Consider the following 15,840-nt stretch of genomic DNA (forward strand, 5'->3'; position numbering starts at 1 on the left):
TGTCATGTTTACCTCACAATGTTGTCACAGGACAAAATAAGAGCAATATTTTATAGATGAGGGAACTAGGAATCAGGTGGGCAGTTGAGAAAGCACTGGCATAAGTGATGGGGCCTGGAGTTAAGCACTCTCCTATGACTGCCTGGGCAAGTACTGTAACCTCTCTGGGATTCAGTTTCTCTTTCTGTAAAATGAAAGGGCCAGACTAAATGATCTCTAGAGGCTCTTCCAGCACTAGCATTCTAGATTTCTCTGATAAAGCCCAAGTGGTGTACAAAAGTAAGACTTATTAATTCTGTTAATATCGTGGGCTCACTAAGTTGAAATCCATGTGTCTTCATGTACCAAGCTCTTGGTAGATTCCGTGGGCAGACCAGGAACATCTGTGGTTCTCTCTGTCCTTGTCTTTCTTGGATGGCTTTATGTTAATCTCTTCGTACCTAGTCTTTGTTTGAACGTAAGCTGAAAGCTCATTCTTCCGTCTGCTTCTCTCTGTGCTTTTGCTTTCTGCCAGCAGGACAAGCACCTTAATCCTCTAGACCTGCCCGTCACTGTGAGTAGCACTGCTGTGTGGAAAGGGCCAGCTCTCTTCCAGGGGGGGAGGTCAGAGCTGGGCAAGAATCTCATGATCTGATCCAGATGTTGAGGAAACACTAAAGCACAGGGAAAGGTGGAGTCCTGTAAATCTCAATTGTCAGGGCATGTAGGAAGCTCTGCAGATTATAGTCACATAAAGGATTTGGGTGTATGGCCCAGAGTTTCCTTTGTAACTTACCTTTGCGTGAGTCTATGATTCAGCCAAGGAAGATCGGATTCAGAAATAGCCTGTGACTTTCCTGTAGATGATGCCACAGATGCACAGCCTTCCAGCTTGCTATAGCAAAAGAGTAAAGGTAAATCCATGCCCTTTTTGTCTTACTAGACTGCAGGAATTACTAGACTAGACAGTTGACAAAAAAGAGTTTGAATGCTTATTTCTTAGTTAGGAGTTTTAGAGAGGTCAACTTATGATATAAAAGACGATGAATGCTTTCCTCTGATACTACAGAGAAGCTTTTGGTGTAAGGCTTTTATATTAGAGCTGGAGACCACTGTCAGTTACCCACTTGGTGAGCTGCCCACAGTAGGATTTCATCTCAAGCTGGCCTCTGTAGCTACCAAGGAAGTTTCTAGGCCACCTTTCTCCTCTGACAGCCAGTTTGTGCTCAGGAATGCAAAGTGAAACTTAATGTTCTGGCAGCCATTTAGAATAGGACTAGAAAAGTAGAAGTGAAAGAGAAAGGCCTTTCAGCTCTAAAGAAAATGACAAAGCTCGCAGATTTTACTCCATAGAAGTGTGACAGTTCCCTCAGGCCTATTGATTTAGAATTATCTATAAAATTAAATTAAGGCAGCAGTTTAAAAAGTGAAGTCATACTAATTAACATTAGTAAGATGTGATGGCTGACATTGGAAGGAGGACACAGAAGAATTATGAAAAGCTGTCAGAAAAATTAAAAGCATAGTAATCTGGGACTGTTTTGTTTAGGGGATATAGCGTCATGTTTTAGTAACTCCTCAGGGTATTACAGTGTCACAACAGAGATTGATAACTGATGTTCTTTTTGATGGAGCCATGTACTTGGCAGTGATTAAATTATAATCATTGTAGGTCCTTAGAAATAAAGAAATGTATGTATCTTTTAAAAATTTGCATAAAATGGTCAAAATAATGAATGATTCTGAGAAAACCCTTAAAGCTTAACTCACTTATGGTAGAATACTTTATTTCCTTGGGTGTGCTAAGTAAGTAAAGACTTGCTATGAAAATCTGAACTAGATATAATTGAAAGATAAATATAACCCCAAAGCACCCAACACATTGCTTTAAACCAGTCCAAAGTGAATCGTGGACTACTTATGGTTCTAGAGTGGCTGTGCCCACCTCTGTCTGCCAGGCCAGGGCTGTGTGTGTGTGAGTGGGGGCAAGGAGGGAGTAGGGCAGTTTGCAGTCAGTGCTTCCTGAGAGTCACTTCCAGCCTTGGCGGTGGGTGTCTGCTGGGGAACCATCATGCTGCTCTGTGCTCCCTGTCCAGTGTCCATCACCTGGCATCCTGTGACACAAGTGTCTTGTCCCAGAGCAATCCCTGTCCCTCTTTGAAGATGACACAGTAAATTATACCACTGGAAAGGGAAATCTTATTTGAGTTATTTGCACTTATAAAAAAATGTGAGGGGATCTTTCTGAGTATAAAATAGGCTAGATAGTAGATTTCCATTTGTCCATCTTTGAAAGGAAAAACTTCAAGAAAGAGAAAAAGCTCAAAGCCTATGACATGACTTGATACTAGTAACAGGTTTGTACTTGTAACCTTGCCTCATAGTTTGCTTCTTTTTCTCAATAGGATATGGCCAATGCATTCGCACAGAAGCACCTTCGGTCCATAATCCTGAATGTAAGTTTCTGGAACATACTGTATTTTGTTGTTGTTACTTTTTACAGTAATTACTATAGATATTGAATTAGTATTATTGAAATTACTATGGAGTGGGGAGTGCACACAGATTAAACACTTCTTAAACTGAAAAACTTTTTTTCATAACCTCCTGTAAGCGGAGCTGTCTCTAGAAGGCCATCTCACCAGGCATTGCAGACCGTTTAGGGATGATAAGGCCAGATATACTGTTTGTGGTCATGTAAGTTCAAAAGGTTTATTCGGGGGCGGGCCGCGGTGGCTCAGCGGGCAAAGTGCTTGCCTGCCATGCCGGAGGACCTCGGTTCGATTCCCGGCCCCAGCCCATGTAAAAAAAAACAAACAAACAAACAAAATACAATAAAACAAGAAAATGTTTAAAGATGTTTCCCTTTCTTCCTTCCTTCCTTCTCTCTGTCTTTCCTTCCCTTCCTCCCTCTTAAAAAAAAAAAAAAAAAAAAAAAAAAAAGGTTTATTCGGAGGGAATGAATTCATGTTATAATAGTACAAAAGAGGAAAATAATTCATTCACCTAACACTCATCATGAACCTGAATTGTGTAGGGCACTGATAGAGATGAATAAGACTGTTTATTTTTTTTCAAAAACTAGTCTAGTCGGATAGGTGAGTGATTGTAGCACAGTATGTGGTCAGTGGCTCCACAGAGATTCATAGTATGGGAGAGTACAGAAAAGAACAGGCAGTGTTGCCTTGAAGGAGAAGGTTTCAAGAAGCCTGTAAAGAAATGTCTTTAGGTAAACCATGGATAAATAGGTTGACTAGGAAGAAAGGGAATTCCAACCAGAAGGAAAAGTATCTGCAGAGCCAGGAAGATGCTGGAACCTAGAATGAATGTGTGATTGGATGGAAGGAGTGTGACAGTGTCACACACTGGAGAGGTAGCCTAGACCACACCAAGCAGGGCCTTAGTTCTTTTCCCACAGGCAGTTCAGGGGATTTATTCAGGATCTCAGAATGACTGGATTTACATTTTAACAAAGATCACATGGAAAGATTTAGGTGTTTGCTAAGGTGTATATGAGGAAGGTAGAGTCAGAGTTAGGGGTAGATCTGGAAAGAGGTCTGATTCTCTGTTCCACGGTGGTGATGTGGGGGAAGGCTAGGCTGGGAAGGGGAGCTTGGTTTCAGGATTGAAAGGAAACAGTTTTATCAGGTGTCAAATACAAGAGACAACTGAGAGACCACAGTGAAGGGAATAAAATGAGGAATCAGGAGTCAAATTTGGAAGAATTAGTAATTCTGAACATGGATTTTGCGATTGACCAACCCCCACTCCGCCATTTACCAGTTTTGACTTTGTACTAAGTTAGCTGATACACCCCAGTGCCCAGTGTGACACCTGGCACTTGGTGGACAGTACACTCATGTTGACAGTTCTTTTACTGTGAGCAGGATGCAGAGGTGATAGGACTCAAGAAGTAAGCTCTGAGCACCTGTAAAGTCACACAATCAGCTGCTCAAAGCAGGCAGAGCCTGTCAGACTTCACATTGTAGGACCACATCTGACCCACTGGCTGCTTCCCCAGACGCAGTGCAGTCACCAGCATGGCAGAGGGGCCCCGAGCAGAGGCTAGCACACTCGGCCTGCAAGTGACGGGGAGTGCACAGGTGCCCACACCTTCCTGTCCACACTCCTCGGTAGCTGTCCTGGACACCATCTCCTGCATGTGTGGGGGCGAAAGTGCACTTCTGAGGGAAATTTAATTAAGTTGGAGACTTATTATTTACCTTAATGACATTAGACATTTAGCTCGTTTTTGGATAAAGCTTCATGAACACGCAAAGATTCAACTATAAAGACAATTTGGTGTTAGACTCGGGACTTAGAGGATCTGCCAAGAACTGGTTTCATGTATGCTCACTTAAGTTCAGGGATATAATCGGATCCAGCCACATAGTTTGACCCTTGACACTATTGGCTGACTAAATGGACATTATTTCACAGTCAAGTAAGAGTAAAGGTTAAACTTCTGAAACTATAACTCATCAACTAGAATGTACTTCTGTAAGCCACTGATGGCTAGGGTAATTAATTACTTTCTTGCTATGATATCAGTGTGTTTGCGAAAGGGGGATTAAAGTAAATAAAAACTGGTATCATGTTCAAAGTTGTTATATGAATCATGGAGAAAGGTGAGGAGGAAGGAATGGGGCTAAAAAGAGGAAGAGCAGAGAGAGAGACAGCAGCCAAGGAAGGAAAAGCCTCAGTGAGACAAAGAAGAGACCTGCTGCAGGGAAAGAAGTAGCAATGGAAGAGAAAACAAGCAGGGAGAGAGACTGGGCAGTGAGGAGGAGAGAGGGTGAGAGGTCAGGGAAACAGGAGAAGAAGAGGAGCCCAGAGCAGAGGAGAAAGTCAGCTTTTGGGAGGCTGAGAGAAACACTGAGCCTGAGCCAAGAAGAGAGAGCTTGTGCTCCAGAAACGAGAGGTTAAGTGCAAGACCAAGGGGGAGCGAGAGGGGCCTGGGAACAGTAGTGGATTCAGATGGAGGAGGCGTGGAGCAGAGATGGCACCCTTTACAGAGAGACTGAGAACAGCGCTGTCCAGGAGGACTTTCTGTAGTTAGGAAGTCCTGGCCTAACAGGGAGCTGGTAGCCACCTGTGGCTTTTGAGCACTTGAAATGTGGCTAGTGTGACTTCGGAACTGAATTTTTTATTTTATTTAAAATTTGAAATTTAAGTAGCCACCTGAGGCTTGTGGCCACTCTATTAGGTGGCATACATATAGAGAAATAGAGAAACAAAGGGAGCGCTCTCTGGAGCCACACAGTAGGGGAAAGAAGTCCAGCAAGGCACTGTCCAGAAGAAATATCATGGGAGCCACATATGTAATTTTAAATATTCTAGTAGCAATATTTAAAAAGTAGTAAGTGAAAAAACAGGAAAAAAAGTATTAATGAAACTAACTTCAATAATAGATTTTATTTAATGTATCCAAAATATTATCCTTTTAACATGTAAGCAATATAAAAATTATTGATATTTTATATATTTTTTTGTTTTTAATAGTAAGGCTTCAAGATCCAGTGTATTTTACTCTAATGGGGCATCTTAATTTGGACTAACCACATTTCAAGTGTTCAGCCACGTGTGACTGTTGGATAGTGGAGGTCTAAAGAGACTGATCAAGACCAGAGAAGGCTCTAGAGAGAGCTGATGTGAAGTCAGAGTGACTAAAAAGGTAATGACGAAGAGTTAGAGCGTTCTAGAGCAAAGCTATCCAGTAGAACTTTCTGCGGTAATGGAAATATTCTATATCTGCACTACCTGGTATAGTAACCATTAGCGACGTGTGCCTGCTGAGCACTTAAGACACAGCTTGTGCATCTGAGAAACTGGATCTTTAATGTTATTTAATTTTAACTGATTTGAATACAAATAGCTACATATGGCTAGTGGCTACCAGAGACATAGACTGAGTTAGGCAGCATGAGGGACACAGGTGGTAGGTACATGTGAGAAACAGGACAAGAGTCTCCTCTGGGTGACAGGGACCAGAATGACAGGATCCAAGATGGTGGGCAAGACAGAGGGAGTGAGAAATGCAACGGAGCAAGACGGAAAGAACTGGATGTGGTAGAGTGAGGACAGGAGAGTGAGAGGCAAGAACATAATCAAGTATTGATCAGTCAGGAAGGACAGCGGGAGATAGCATATAAGAGAGAAACAGTATAAGAGAAGTCGGATAAAGAATGGGGGCATGCGGTGACATCAGAGGGATTAAGGAAGGAGGTGATGAACTGAGAGGAGGAGGATCAGAGGGACACAGAGAAGGGGGACAAGCCAAGAGAGAGGTGGACTTGTGTAGGAGAGAAAGGGAGAGGAGGCAGTGTGGGAGAGTGGATAAGGAAAGTTAGAAGGTTCCCCTTCATCCAAATTTGTTCACATTATTTAAAGAAAGTAACATTTTCTGAAGCCTCTTTGCATAATGAAGTGATCCAAAAATATTTTTTTCCTAAGAATAAACAAAAAGCTGCTCTGTCCAATTCTGCAGGTGAATTTTCCTCCATGCCCACTGTGTATTGACTAAGATGTAGTAGTCCAGTGAGATATCTGATTGGAATAAAGTCCAGTTGCTGATCTCCTGTATCATAATTTTAACTGGGTAACCTCCCTGTCTTTGGCCCGGCCGGTGCTGCCTCTGCCTGTCATTCCATTCTCCCACCCCGGGGGGGTGCAGGGGAATGGGTGGCGCCCTCTGAGTCTGCAGTAAATCATCTTGGCTTCAGAAAAGCCCATTCATGCTCCAGCCCTTTCCTAGAACATGAAGTCTCCATGTGTGGGTGGAAAGCTCTGTTCCCTGCCCAACTTATTCGTCACTAGTGTGGGTATGGCTCTTCAAAGACATAATCAGTTCAGCCCTCTGCTCCCTGCCTTTGCTTACTAGCATGTGATCCGAGGGAATCGCCCAATCAAAACTGAGATGGCCCATCAGCTGTATGTCCTACAAGTCCTGACCTTTAACCTTCTGGAAGAAAGGATGATGACCAAGATGGACCCCAATGACCAGGTAGATGCTGGGGGAAGCCTAAATTATGTGCTCTTTTTCTGAAATATGTTGCATTCCACCCTTAGTTTATTCAGGAACATATGTCCAGCACCTGCCAGGTGCCACGCACTATGCTTGGTGCTTCTCTACCTAAAGGGTTTGTGTCTGCTCTGGAAGAGATGGCTCTGGACCTCACCATGGTCTGTCCTGCTGGGTGACTCTGTGGGCTGAGTGCATTCTGTCCTGCTACGATGCAGGTGGCATCTCCTCACAGATTCACTGGGGTCAGAGTTCTGTCCAAAAAAGCCTCAGCCATTGTTTCTTTTCCTTGCTTCCTTTGATTAGCTGAGTGACCAGCTGAAAGTCTGTTTCAACCTTTAGGCTCAGAGAGACATTATATTTGAACTAAGGAGGATTGCATTTGATGCAGAATCTGACTCCAGCAATGTCACTGGAAGTGGGACTGAAAAACGCAAAGCCATGTACACCAAGGACTACAAAATGCTGGGATTTACTGTAAGTACCCCAGAGAACAGACTGGGGCAGACCTTCTCCCCTGACAAGGAAGTCAAAGGGACTACCCAGATAGGTGCATGAGAACTGCTCCTCCTCAAGGTAACCCTGGAATAAATGACAGTAAGAAGCTGGAAGGGCCTTGACTGCTTGGTTTGCTTTTGCAGTACAAGTTGGTGAATTATATACAACAGTTGACCCTCTGAAACAAATCCATTTGTAAAAGGGCTCAGCGGGTCAGCCAAGGTGGGCAGAGAGGGGACCTGTCCTCTCACCACAGCAGCTAAGTTCTTCAAAGAACTAGAGTGAATATTCTGTGATACGAAAATTATGTAGCCTGAGAATGGGTTAATTCAATTAAATATTTGTTTCTTAACTGCTAAGCGTCTGTCAGCATGCTAGGGGTCATGGATGCAGGATGAGTCAGCCACAGTGCAGGCTTGAGATGCTCACGGCCCAGTAGTAGAGCTGGGTATGCGAAAAGAGCTGCGATGGAAGTGTAAGAACAAAGTACTAGTGGCATAGAGAAGAGGGGGCGATAGGAGTTGCCCCATGGGTGACACTGCTCACAAGGAGACCAGCAACTCTCAAATCAGGTTTCTTTATTTCTCCAGAACCATATCAACCCCGCAATGGACTTTACGCAGACTCCTCCCGGGATGCTGGCCTTGGACAACATGCTGTACTTGGCTAAAGTCCATCAGGATACCTATATCCGGGTAAATGCTGGGGGCTGGCTTGCTCAGTCCTGGCACCTCAGCCCATGCCTTCCTCCCTCACCTCCCTAATCCTTCCTTCCCTTTTCCTCCCACAGATTGTCTTGGAGAACAGTAGCCGAGAAGACAAACATGAATGTCCTTTTGGTCGCAGTGCCATCGAGCTCACCAAAATGCTCTGTGAGATCCTACAGGTTGGGGAACTGCGTAAGTCTGTGCAGCTGGCTCCCTCTCTTCCACTGGCCTTTCCTTATAATTATGAACCTGGTGAGACATGAGTTTATAAACAGATGTCAGTGGGACTGGATGATGTTTTTTTTTTTAATATTACTGTGTGAGCTGATCATCCGTCCTGTCCTTGTTTATGGAAATCATGGCTATTGCTTTGTTTGAGTTGTGTTCAAGATTTACATTACGTCCTCTTATTTCCAAGTGTGAGGGCTAGCTGAGTGTGTAACAGTGTAGAGCCAGGCCAAGAAAAAGCACCCAGAGGAGAAGGCAAGAAGTGGAGGAAGGCCCACTTATCATTACACATTAGCTGTGAGCTTTGGTCCGGTTTTGTGTCTTGGTACTTTGTAGCAGAGGATCCCGTTTCTGATTTTAAGGCTCCAATCTCTGTAGGCAGGGACTTACAGCCTTGCCCTGTTTCTTTATTTCCACAGCAAACGAAGGTCGCAACGACTACCACCCGATGTTCTTCACCCACGACCGAGCATTTGAAGAGCTCTTTGGAATCTGCATCCAGCTGCTGAACAAGACCTGGAAGGAGATGCGGGCAACTGCAGAGGACTTCAACAAGGTCAGCAGGCAGAGCTTCCGTGGGGACCGTCGCGTATCACCCTCTCACAGCCGGGCAAATCCCAAGGAGTCCCTGAGCTGGAAAATAGCTTGGTGTGCAGTGCCAAGTCACAAGACCGAGGCATTAAGAACCTCAGTTCCATCTGTTTGTGATTTCCTCTGTAACCGTGAGCAGGTATCTCCTCGGTGCCATGGGCTCTCATTTGCCCAGTAGTTGCGTCAACTGGAAATGTTAGGGTGAAGTAAAGTGGGTTGGCCTGACGCACACAGTGTAATTCACTGTCGCGTTCATTCCTCAAGGCTGGCTGAGGGCCCACCCTAAGGCACTGCACTAGGCCTTCAAAACCCAGTCATCCAGGAGTCAGGGTTCTGAAGTTCATCAAAACAATCTGAAATGTTAAAGAGAAGGTTGTCTATCACTCTAGCCCTAGCTGTGAGCATTAACATTTCTACATGTTTCTCTCTAGTCTTTATTCTTACAGAGTTTTTCCTTCATTGGTGAGATCATGCCCATGTGCAATGTCGTTTTCCTCCAGCAGTCGTTTTAGGAAAACTAACACACTTACTGAACATAGTACAGTGTGCCAAGCACTGTTCACCTTCCCTCCTGCATCTCATACACCACATGGCTGCATATAGCAGGAGATGGGCAGAACTTCCTCCCACTTTAAAATGAGTAGATGGACGCCTAAGGATGTCAGGTGACTTGCTCAAGGAATAGATTAAGGGACAGCATCAAAATATGAACCCAAAAATCTCAAATAGAAATAATTTGAGAAATAAAGCATTTGGCATTTGTCTTAACCATCTAAGACTCCTTTAGGAGGTCAGTACTCTTATTTGCTTAGCAGATATTTTCATTGCCAGCTACACTCAAGATGTTGAGGTCAAACAGAGGTTTGGTGCTGCAGACTCAGCGCATCTAGTTATCAGGTGTAAATCAGCTGCCTTCTTCCTTTCCTCTTAGGTTATGCAAGTGGTCCGAGAGCAGATTACACGTGCTTTGCCCTCTAAACCAAACTCTTTGGATCAGTTCAAGAGCAAACTGCGTAGCCTGAGCTACTCTGAGATTCTGCGCCTACGCCAGTCTGAGAGGATGAGTCAGGATGACTTCCAGTCCCCGCCAATTGTGTAAGTGCCATCGTAGAAGGGGTTAGTCCAGGGGAAGTGGCTGCCAGCTCTGCCTTCATTCAGGAGCTTTGCTGTCCTGTGACCTCCTTATTCCAGTACATGTCTCCCCCACCTTTCCCTGTCCAGGGAACTGAGAGAGAAGATCCAGCCCGAGATCCTTGAGCTGATCAAACAGCAGCGCCTAAACCGTCTCTGTGAGGGTAGTAGCTTCAGAAAGATTGGGAATCGCCGAAGGCAAGGTGAGAGGAAGAGCTGGGCCAGTGGGCTTGTGCGTACTGATCAGAGGCAGTGGTACTGGAAGGGAGCCTTTCTGGACAGACCCTGCAGGGACAAGTCATCTTTTGCTCTTTGTGTGCCCAGGTCCTTCACAGAACTGTCCTCCTTCACCTGCTTTGTTTTCCCTTGTGTTGCAGAACGCTTCTGGTACTGCCGCTTGGCACTGAACCACAAGGTTCTGCATTACGGTGATTTGGATGACAACCCTCAAGGGGAGGTGACATTCGAATCACTACAGGAGAAAAGTAGGTCCATTTCTCTGTTAGTGTGTCATGGTACCTGGACTCGTTGTTAGGAGACCTGAATTCTAGACCTGACTCTGTTTCAAATTGAGGACAGGGTATTCCTCTGGACCTGTTTCCTCATCTGTCAGTATAGTTTCTACCTCACAGTGATGTTTGGAGAATTAAATGAGACCACAGATATGAACGTATGTTATAGATTGTAAAGGATAGTACAAGACATAACTGAAAGGCAGTGGCTAGGAATCCTGGCTTTGCCCCTAATTGGCTGTCAGTTCCCCTCTATGCAAGTTAATTCTCCCCTCTACTTTGGTTTCCTCTCCTGTGAAATAAGAATAATAACCATACTTTCCTTATAGGACAGTTGAATGAGTAATGCATTAAAGCACTTGGAACAGTGTTGGATATGTAGTAGACAGAACTGTCACCTGGCCTGCTGCCATTTGCCCTTGTGGTATTGTCGTCCTCACTATTGTAGAGTGGAAGTGAGATGAGAGTCCAAGTCCCCATTCCATGGGGAGCCAAATCCAAAAGTCTTGAAGCAACTCTGGTTAGCTTTGACACAGCCCCACCAGGCCATGGTCCAGGGGAAGCCCCTGAGGAGGAGGGCCCAGTACCAGGCCACTCTCTGCCACCATCCTCCCTGAGCTAATCCAGCCATTTAGTTTGGGGGCTGGGACGTCCTTTCCAACACTGACACAAGGACCAACGTGGACATAAAGCTTCCAGAGACTAATTCCCGTCATTTATTAGTTCCTGTTGCAGACATTAAGGCCATTGTCACTGGGAAAGATTGTCCTCACATGAAAGAGAAAAGTGCTCTGAAACAGAACAAGGTGAGTGGAGAGGCACCCGGAGTTTGAGTCCGCGGCGCAGTATTACCTAGAGAGGACTAGTTGTAGCGGTGTTGTGGACGCATGCGCTCTCCTCCTCACCTAACCCGTCATGTATTCTTGAACTTTTTGTTAAGAAGAATTTTGAACATACACAAAAACAGATAGAACCTTCATATATTTATCACCCACACTGAGCAACCATGACAAATTCTGCTCCATGCACTTGCCCTTCTCCTTCATTACTGTGAAGCAAATCCCAAGTATCAGATTATCTCATCTGTAAATATTTAGTATGTATCTCTAAAATATAGGGACTCTTAGCCATAATACTGTTATCAGTCCTAAAAAGTATTTAATATCATCAGATATCCCATCAATGTTTGAATGTCCACCAATTATCTTATAAGCTTCATAATTTATCTCTGTAAAATATGTAAATGCTTATATATATTTATAACACACACAAAAATATATCTGGATATATGTGTCTATGTCTTCACGCACCCATATAACCATTCTGTTTGATAAATCAGAATCCAAATAAGGTCCACACGTTGTGATTAGTTGATAATGTCTTGTTTCTTAATTTACAAGTTCCCCCTCCATCTTTTTTTTTCTTTGTAGTTTTTTAGTTGAGGAAAGATGATTTGGTAGTTTCCCAGACACTGACGTTTGCTGACTGTTCTCCCATGGTGTAGTTCAACATATTCCTCTTCCTGTAAATTGGTAGTAGGAGGCTGTTTGCTCTGGTTCAGGTCTGACTTATTTTGGGCAAGACTGCTTCATAGATGGTGCTGTGTTCATCTGTCAAGAAGCACTTTGCGTCTGGTTGTCTTTCCTTTTGGGTGTTAGCAAGGCTGTTGATGCTCAGTGTCTTGTTCCATTAGTGTGAATTAAGGTTTGCAAAGCAGTGGTATTCTAATTCAGTCATTTTCATTTATTAGCTGAACTCACACCCCAAGGAGAAACTTGCTCTCATCTACTGTTGGTTTCCCAGTGGCACCGTTTATATAAGAAAGGCAGGATAAAAGCTTGAGTCTTCTTTATGTGCCTATTTTGAAAATAATAAGTTAGTTCTCTGGTCTCATCCAACAGTGATCAGGTTTGTGCGTCATTTGTCTTGTTTTTTTTTGGTATCATAAACTCATGAATTTAGGCAAATCATATTTGCTTTAATCTAGTTATTCTCATCATGCTCAGATTGTCCCATCTTCAGCCACAAGTTGTTTTTGTTATTGTTTTATAAACTTTCAAGACTTTCCTATGCCATTTACAGCATGATAGCAATAGGAGGTCAGTCATCTTAGGAATATAAAATATAACTTTTCAGGTAATACAGTCATGGACTCTGACATTCAAAGGGTTCTGAGTGTTGAAAAATAACTTTTCTCCAGTTTAAAAAGTTCCACATCTTAAGCCTGACTGGGGTGGGGAGTATGTGTGTTAAGATTAATTACACTGGGTCTCATCTCCTGCCAGGCTGTGTGCATGCCTACAGAGTCCTGCGGTTCGTCCATTGCTCCAGAGTAACTGAAACCTTTTCTCCTTCAGGAGGTGTTGGAACTGGCTTTTTCTATCCTGTATGATCCTGATGAAACCTTAAACTTCATTGCACCTAATAAGTATGAGGTGAGCAGTGTGACATTGCCTTGGGCAGCAGAGCCCTCCCTGCAGCTCTTCAGTTGGAGGAGAGGCATGGGCGGAACTGGAGTGTTCCCCTAAAGGCAGACAGCCATGGTGTGTCCTGACGGCTGTCTGATGCTGAGGATCTGCCGGGCTGTGGGCCTTTATCCTGAGCCAGGCTCGCCAGGTCACTCTTTGGCAGCAGCCATAAGGCTGTCACTAGAAAGATGAGGTCTGCTGGGGCTAACCTATTTGACTGGGACCAGGAAAATTCTCTTCTCATTTTCTTTTTGGCTACCTGCCCAAGTGAAGTTGACAGATCCTCCCTATTCAGGGCTCCTGGTCACATGTTGTAATGGGTCTGGCATGGACTTTGAAGCCAGATGGACCTGGTCCTTTGACAGGGGCTGTCAGTTTCCACTGTGGCACAGGAAGAGTCTGTGAGTAACTGTGGTTGACACCGTATGCTCCTGGTGAGCTTTGAGGGACATGAGTGGAAACTGGAGGTGGGGCTTCTGCAAGAGGCTCAGCCTCAGCTGCCGCTGGGCTTGCATTGTGAAGAAATGAGGAACAGTCAGTTGGGCAGACAGATAAGCAAAGACATGGACAAGGAAACTGGCAGGAGAGGGAAAAGGAGTTAGAGGGATGGGCTGAGAAGAATTCTCTTACCACTTCTTATCATGAGCGCTTGGAGTTTAATTTCTTTAGTACTGATTTTTAAACATTTTTTGAATGGGCTTTTAAAATTTTTCTTTTTTTGAAACAAAATCAAGATCCTGTGTTGATTTCTGTTTGGGTCCTGCTTTTTTTCACTTCATATTTCCCCCACCAGCACTGTCAATTGGGGGGCAACATCAGGTCGATGGCGCCCTAGTACTCTGGTCTAATTTCGCTGGATTCATTAATTGCATTTTTTAAAATTCTATTCATTTTATGTAAAGGAGTTATAATGCAAATTCCTTCATAATAGAAGATCTTTGGGAAAGTGAATTATTATCTCCCAATTTATGTTTGCCGTTATTCCAGACTTTAACATATCAGGTTGGTATAAAATCAGTGTGACTATTACTGAGTAGCGGCCATAGAAACTGCTGTCTTGTGAGGTCCGTCAGAGAAGGACCCTGGGCGGGCTCTCCGGCTGGTCAGGACCACCGAGTGACATGTCCAACCTACCCCCACAGTACTGCGTCTGGATCGACGGCCTGAGTGCCCTTATGGGGAAGGACATGTCCAGTGAGCTGACCAAGAGTGACCTGGACACCCTGCTGAGTATGGAGATGAAGCTGAGGCTCCTGGACCTGGAGAACATCCAGATTCCCGAAGCCCCACCGCCAGTCCCCAAGGAGCCTAGCAGCTATGACTTTGTTTATCACTATGGCTGAGCCTGGAGCCACAGGTGACAATGCCCAGGAAGGGATTTGGGGCCCAGGAGAAACACTCACAGTCTGGTGCCTTGTCTTTTGTTTGTACAGAATCTGTAGTGGCTGCCCATGGTGGCCAGTAAATGCCAGCCATTCCTCAAACCCTCCTCTGACCACCCGGAGCCTCCTTTTAGTCCCTGTCCACTAAAAGTCATGAAGGCAGGGTGCTCTGCCCTCCACATCACCACAAAGCCTGCGATGGGGTCCTAAGAAATGAACAGCAGATGCCCTTGCTTTCTGATCTAAGAAACTGCTTCTTGAGCTGTATTTAACAACAGCCACTCACCTTTTCTTCCTGAGCCTGCTCTCTGGTCTGCTGGAATCCGTGCAAGCAAGAGCCGGCCCAGGTCAGACTGGCTACAGAGACAGATGTGCTGGGCATGTAGAGCGCCTTGGAGTGGCCACCTGTGGGTGGCTCCTGCCTGTGTCTCAGATCTAAAGAGAGGCTTTGGCCTTTGCTTAGTAGATGCTTTGGGTCTTTACTTTTCTCTTCTTCATGAGGACTCACTCCTGTCTCATACGGTGCCAAGATGCTGCTGCTTCTGAAGTTCGGTTCTAACACCTCTAATCTCTAGAGCCACCAGATCTCTTGCCCATACAGTTTTCAGGACAGATGGAAATTTCTTCCTATAAGCTCTCTCATCCTAAGAAGTAAAGGCCATTAGACTAAGACCCACCCTCGTAGTCTCGAGGAACTCTGCCAGAAAAGCTCAGGTAAAACCTGGGCCTAGACTGTAATGAGGCCACTAGATTCCATCCCCTATTTCCCCACGTTTCTATCTTCTTCCTTAGGCAGAAATCTCCCATCTATCCTGAATTACCATCCCCCTCTAGTTTGCTTTTCATGGCCTTCCAGACCCCAGGAAGTTTGCCTTCCCTTTCTTCCCTTACCACCATGGTGGTTTCTGCCATTGGCCATGATTTCAGGGAGCTGGCTGAGGCCGTTGGAGGCCACAGCTGTGCCACTGGGCTTCCCTGGTGCTGCAGCACTTACACACCACATGCACAACTCTCTCCTTGGACATATGGTCACATGGTAGCATCCAGTGTTGGTAGCCTGGCATGGTAGGTACTATCGAATGAAGAGTGTACTATATATTTTCTTTATTGTAGGCTGTACTTATACATATGTATATATATATTTATATAAGATCTACCTATCTTAGGATGGAATGTTTGGGGAAAAATAAAACTGGGGGGTAAAATGGAAAAAAAAAAAAAAAAAAGGTACCACTTCCAGTTGTGAGCCAAGATTGTGACTTGAGAGCAACTGGGAGCTTCTGCCAGTAAACATGTTTTCAATAAATAACTTTCATATACAAA

At 44.6% G+C, this 15,840-nt stretch overlaps 1 protein-coding gene across 7 annotated transcripts in view; it reads left to right on the forward strand.

Annotated features, from left to right (window-relative positions):
• The window catches only part of ELMO2 (engulfment and cell motility 2), a 37,270-nt gene extending 21,430 nt beyond the window's left edge, over positions 1-15,840 (forward strand). For 5 of the 7 annotated variants that reach the window (XM_077167775.1, XM_077167772.1, XM_077167778.1 and 2 more), the window contains 14 exons: positions 518-553; positions 843-893; positions 2,385-2,435; positions 6,860-6,982; positions 7,343-7,477; positions 8,089-8,193; positions 8,289-8,397; positions 8,853-8,989; positions 9,956-10,119; positions 10,246-10,358; positions 10,533-10,640; positions 11,391-11,473; positions 13,025-13,102; positions 14,278-15,840. In XM_077167775.1, the coding sequence (XP_077023890.1) occupies positions 518-553; positions 843-893; positions 2,385-2,435; positions 6,860-6,982; positions 7,343-7,477; positions 8,089-8,193; positions 8,289-8,397; positions 8,853-8,989; positions 9,956-10,119; positions 10,246-10,358; positions 10,533-10,640; positions 11,391-11,473; positions 13,025-13,102; positions 14,278-14,478 (1,494 nt within the window). In that variant the 3' untranslated portion in view covers positions 14,479-15,840. The remainder of the gene's footprint in view (positions 1-517; positions 554-842; positions 894-2,384; positions 2,436-6,859; positions 6,983-7,342; positions 7,478-8,088; positions 8,194-8,288; positions 8,398-8,852; positions 8,990-9,955; positions 10,120-10,245; positions 10,359-10,532; positions 10,641-11,390; positions 11,474-13,024; positions 13,103-14,277) is intronic. The other 2 variants (XM_077167776.1, XM_077167777.1) reach the window with 2 other exon arrangements.

The sequence above is a fragment of the Tamandua tetradactyla genome, chromosome 1, assembly GCF_023851605.1.
Source record: "Tamandua tetradactyla isolate mTamTet1 chromosome 1, mTamTet1.pri, whole genome shotgun sequence".
Taxonomy (NCBI): Eukaryota; Metazoa; Chordata; class Mammalia; order Pilosa; family Myrmecophagidae; genus Tamandua; species Tamandua tetradactyla.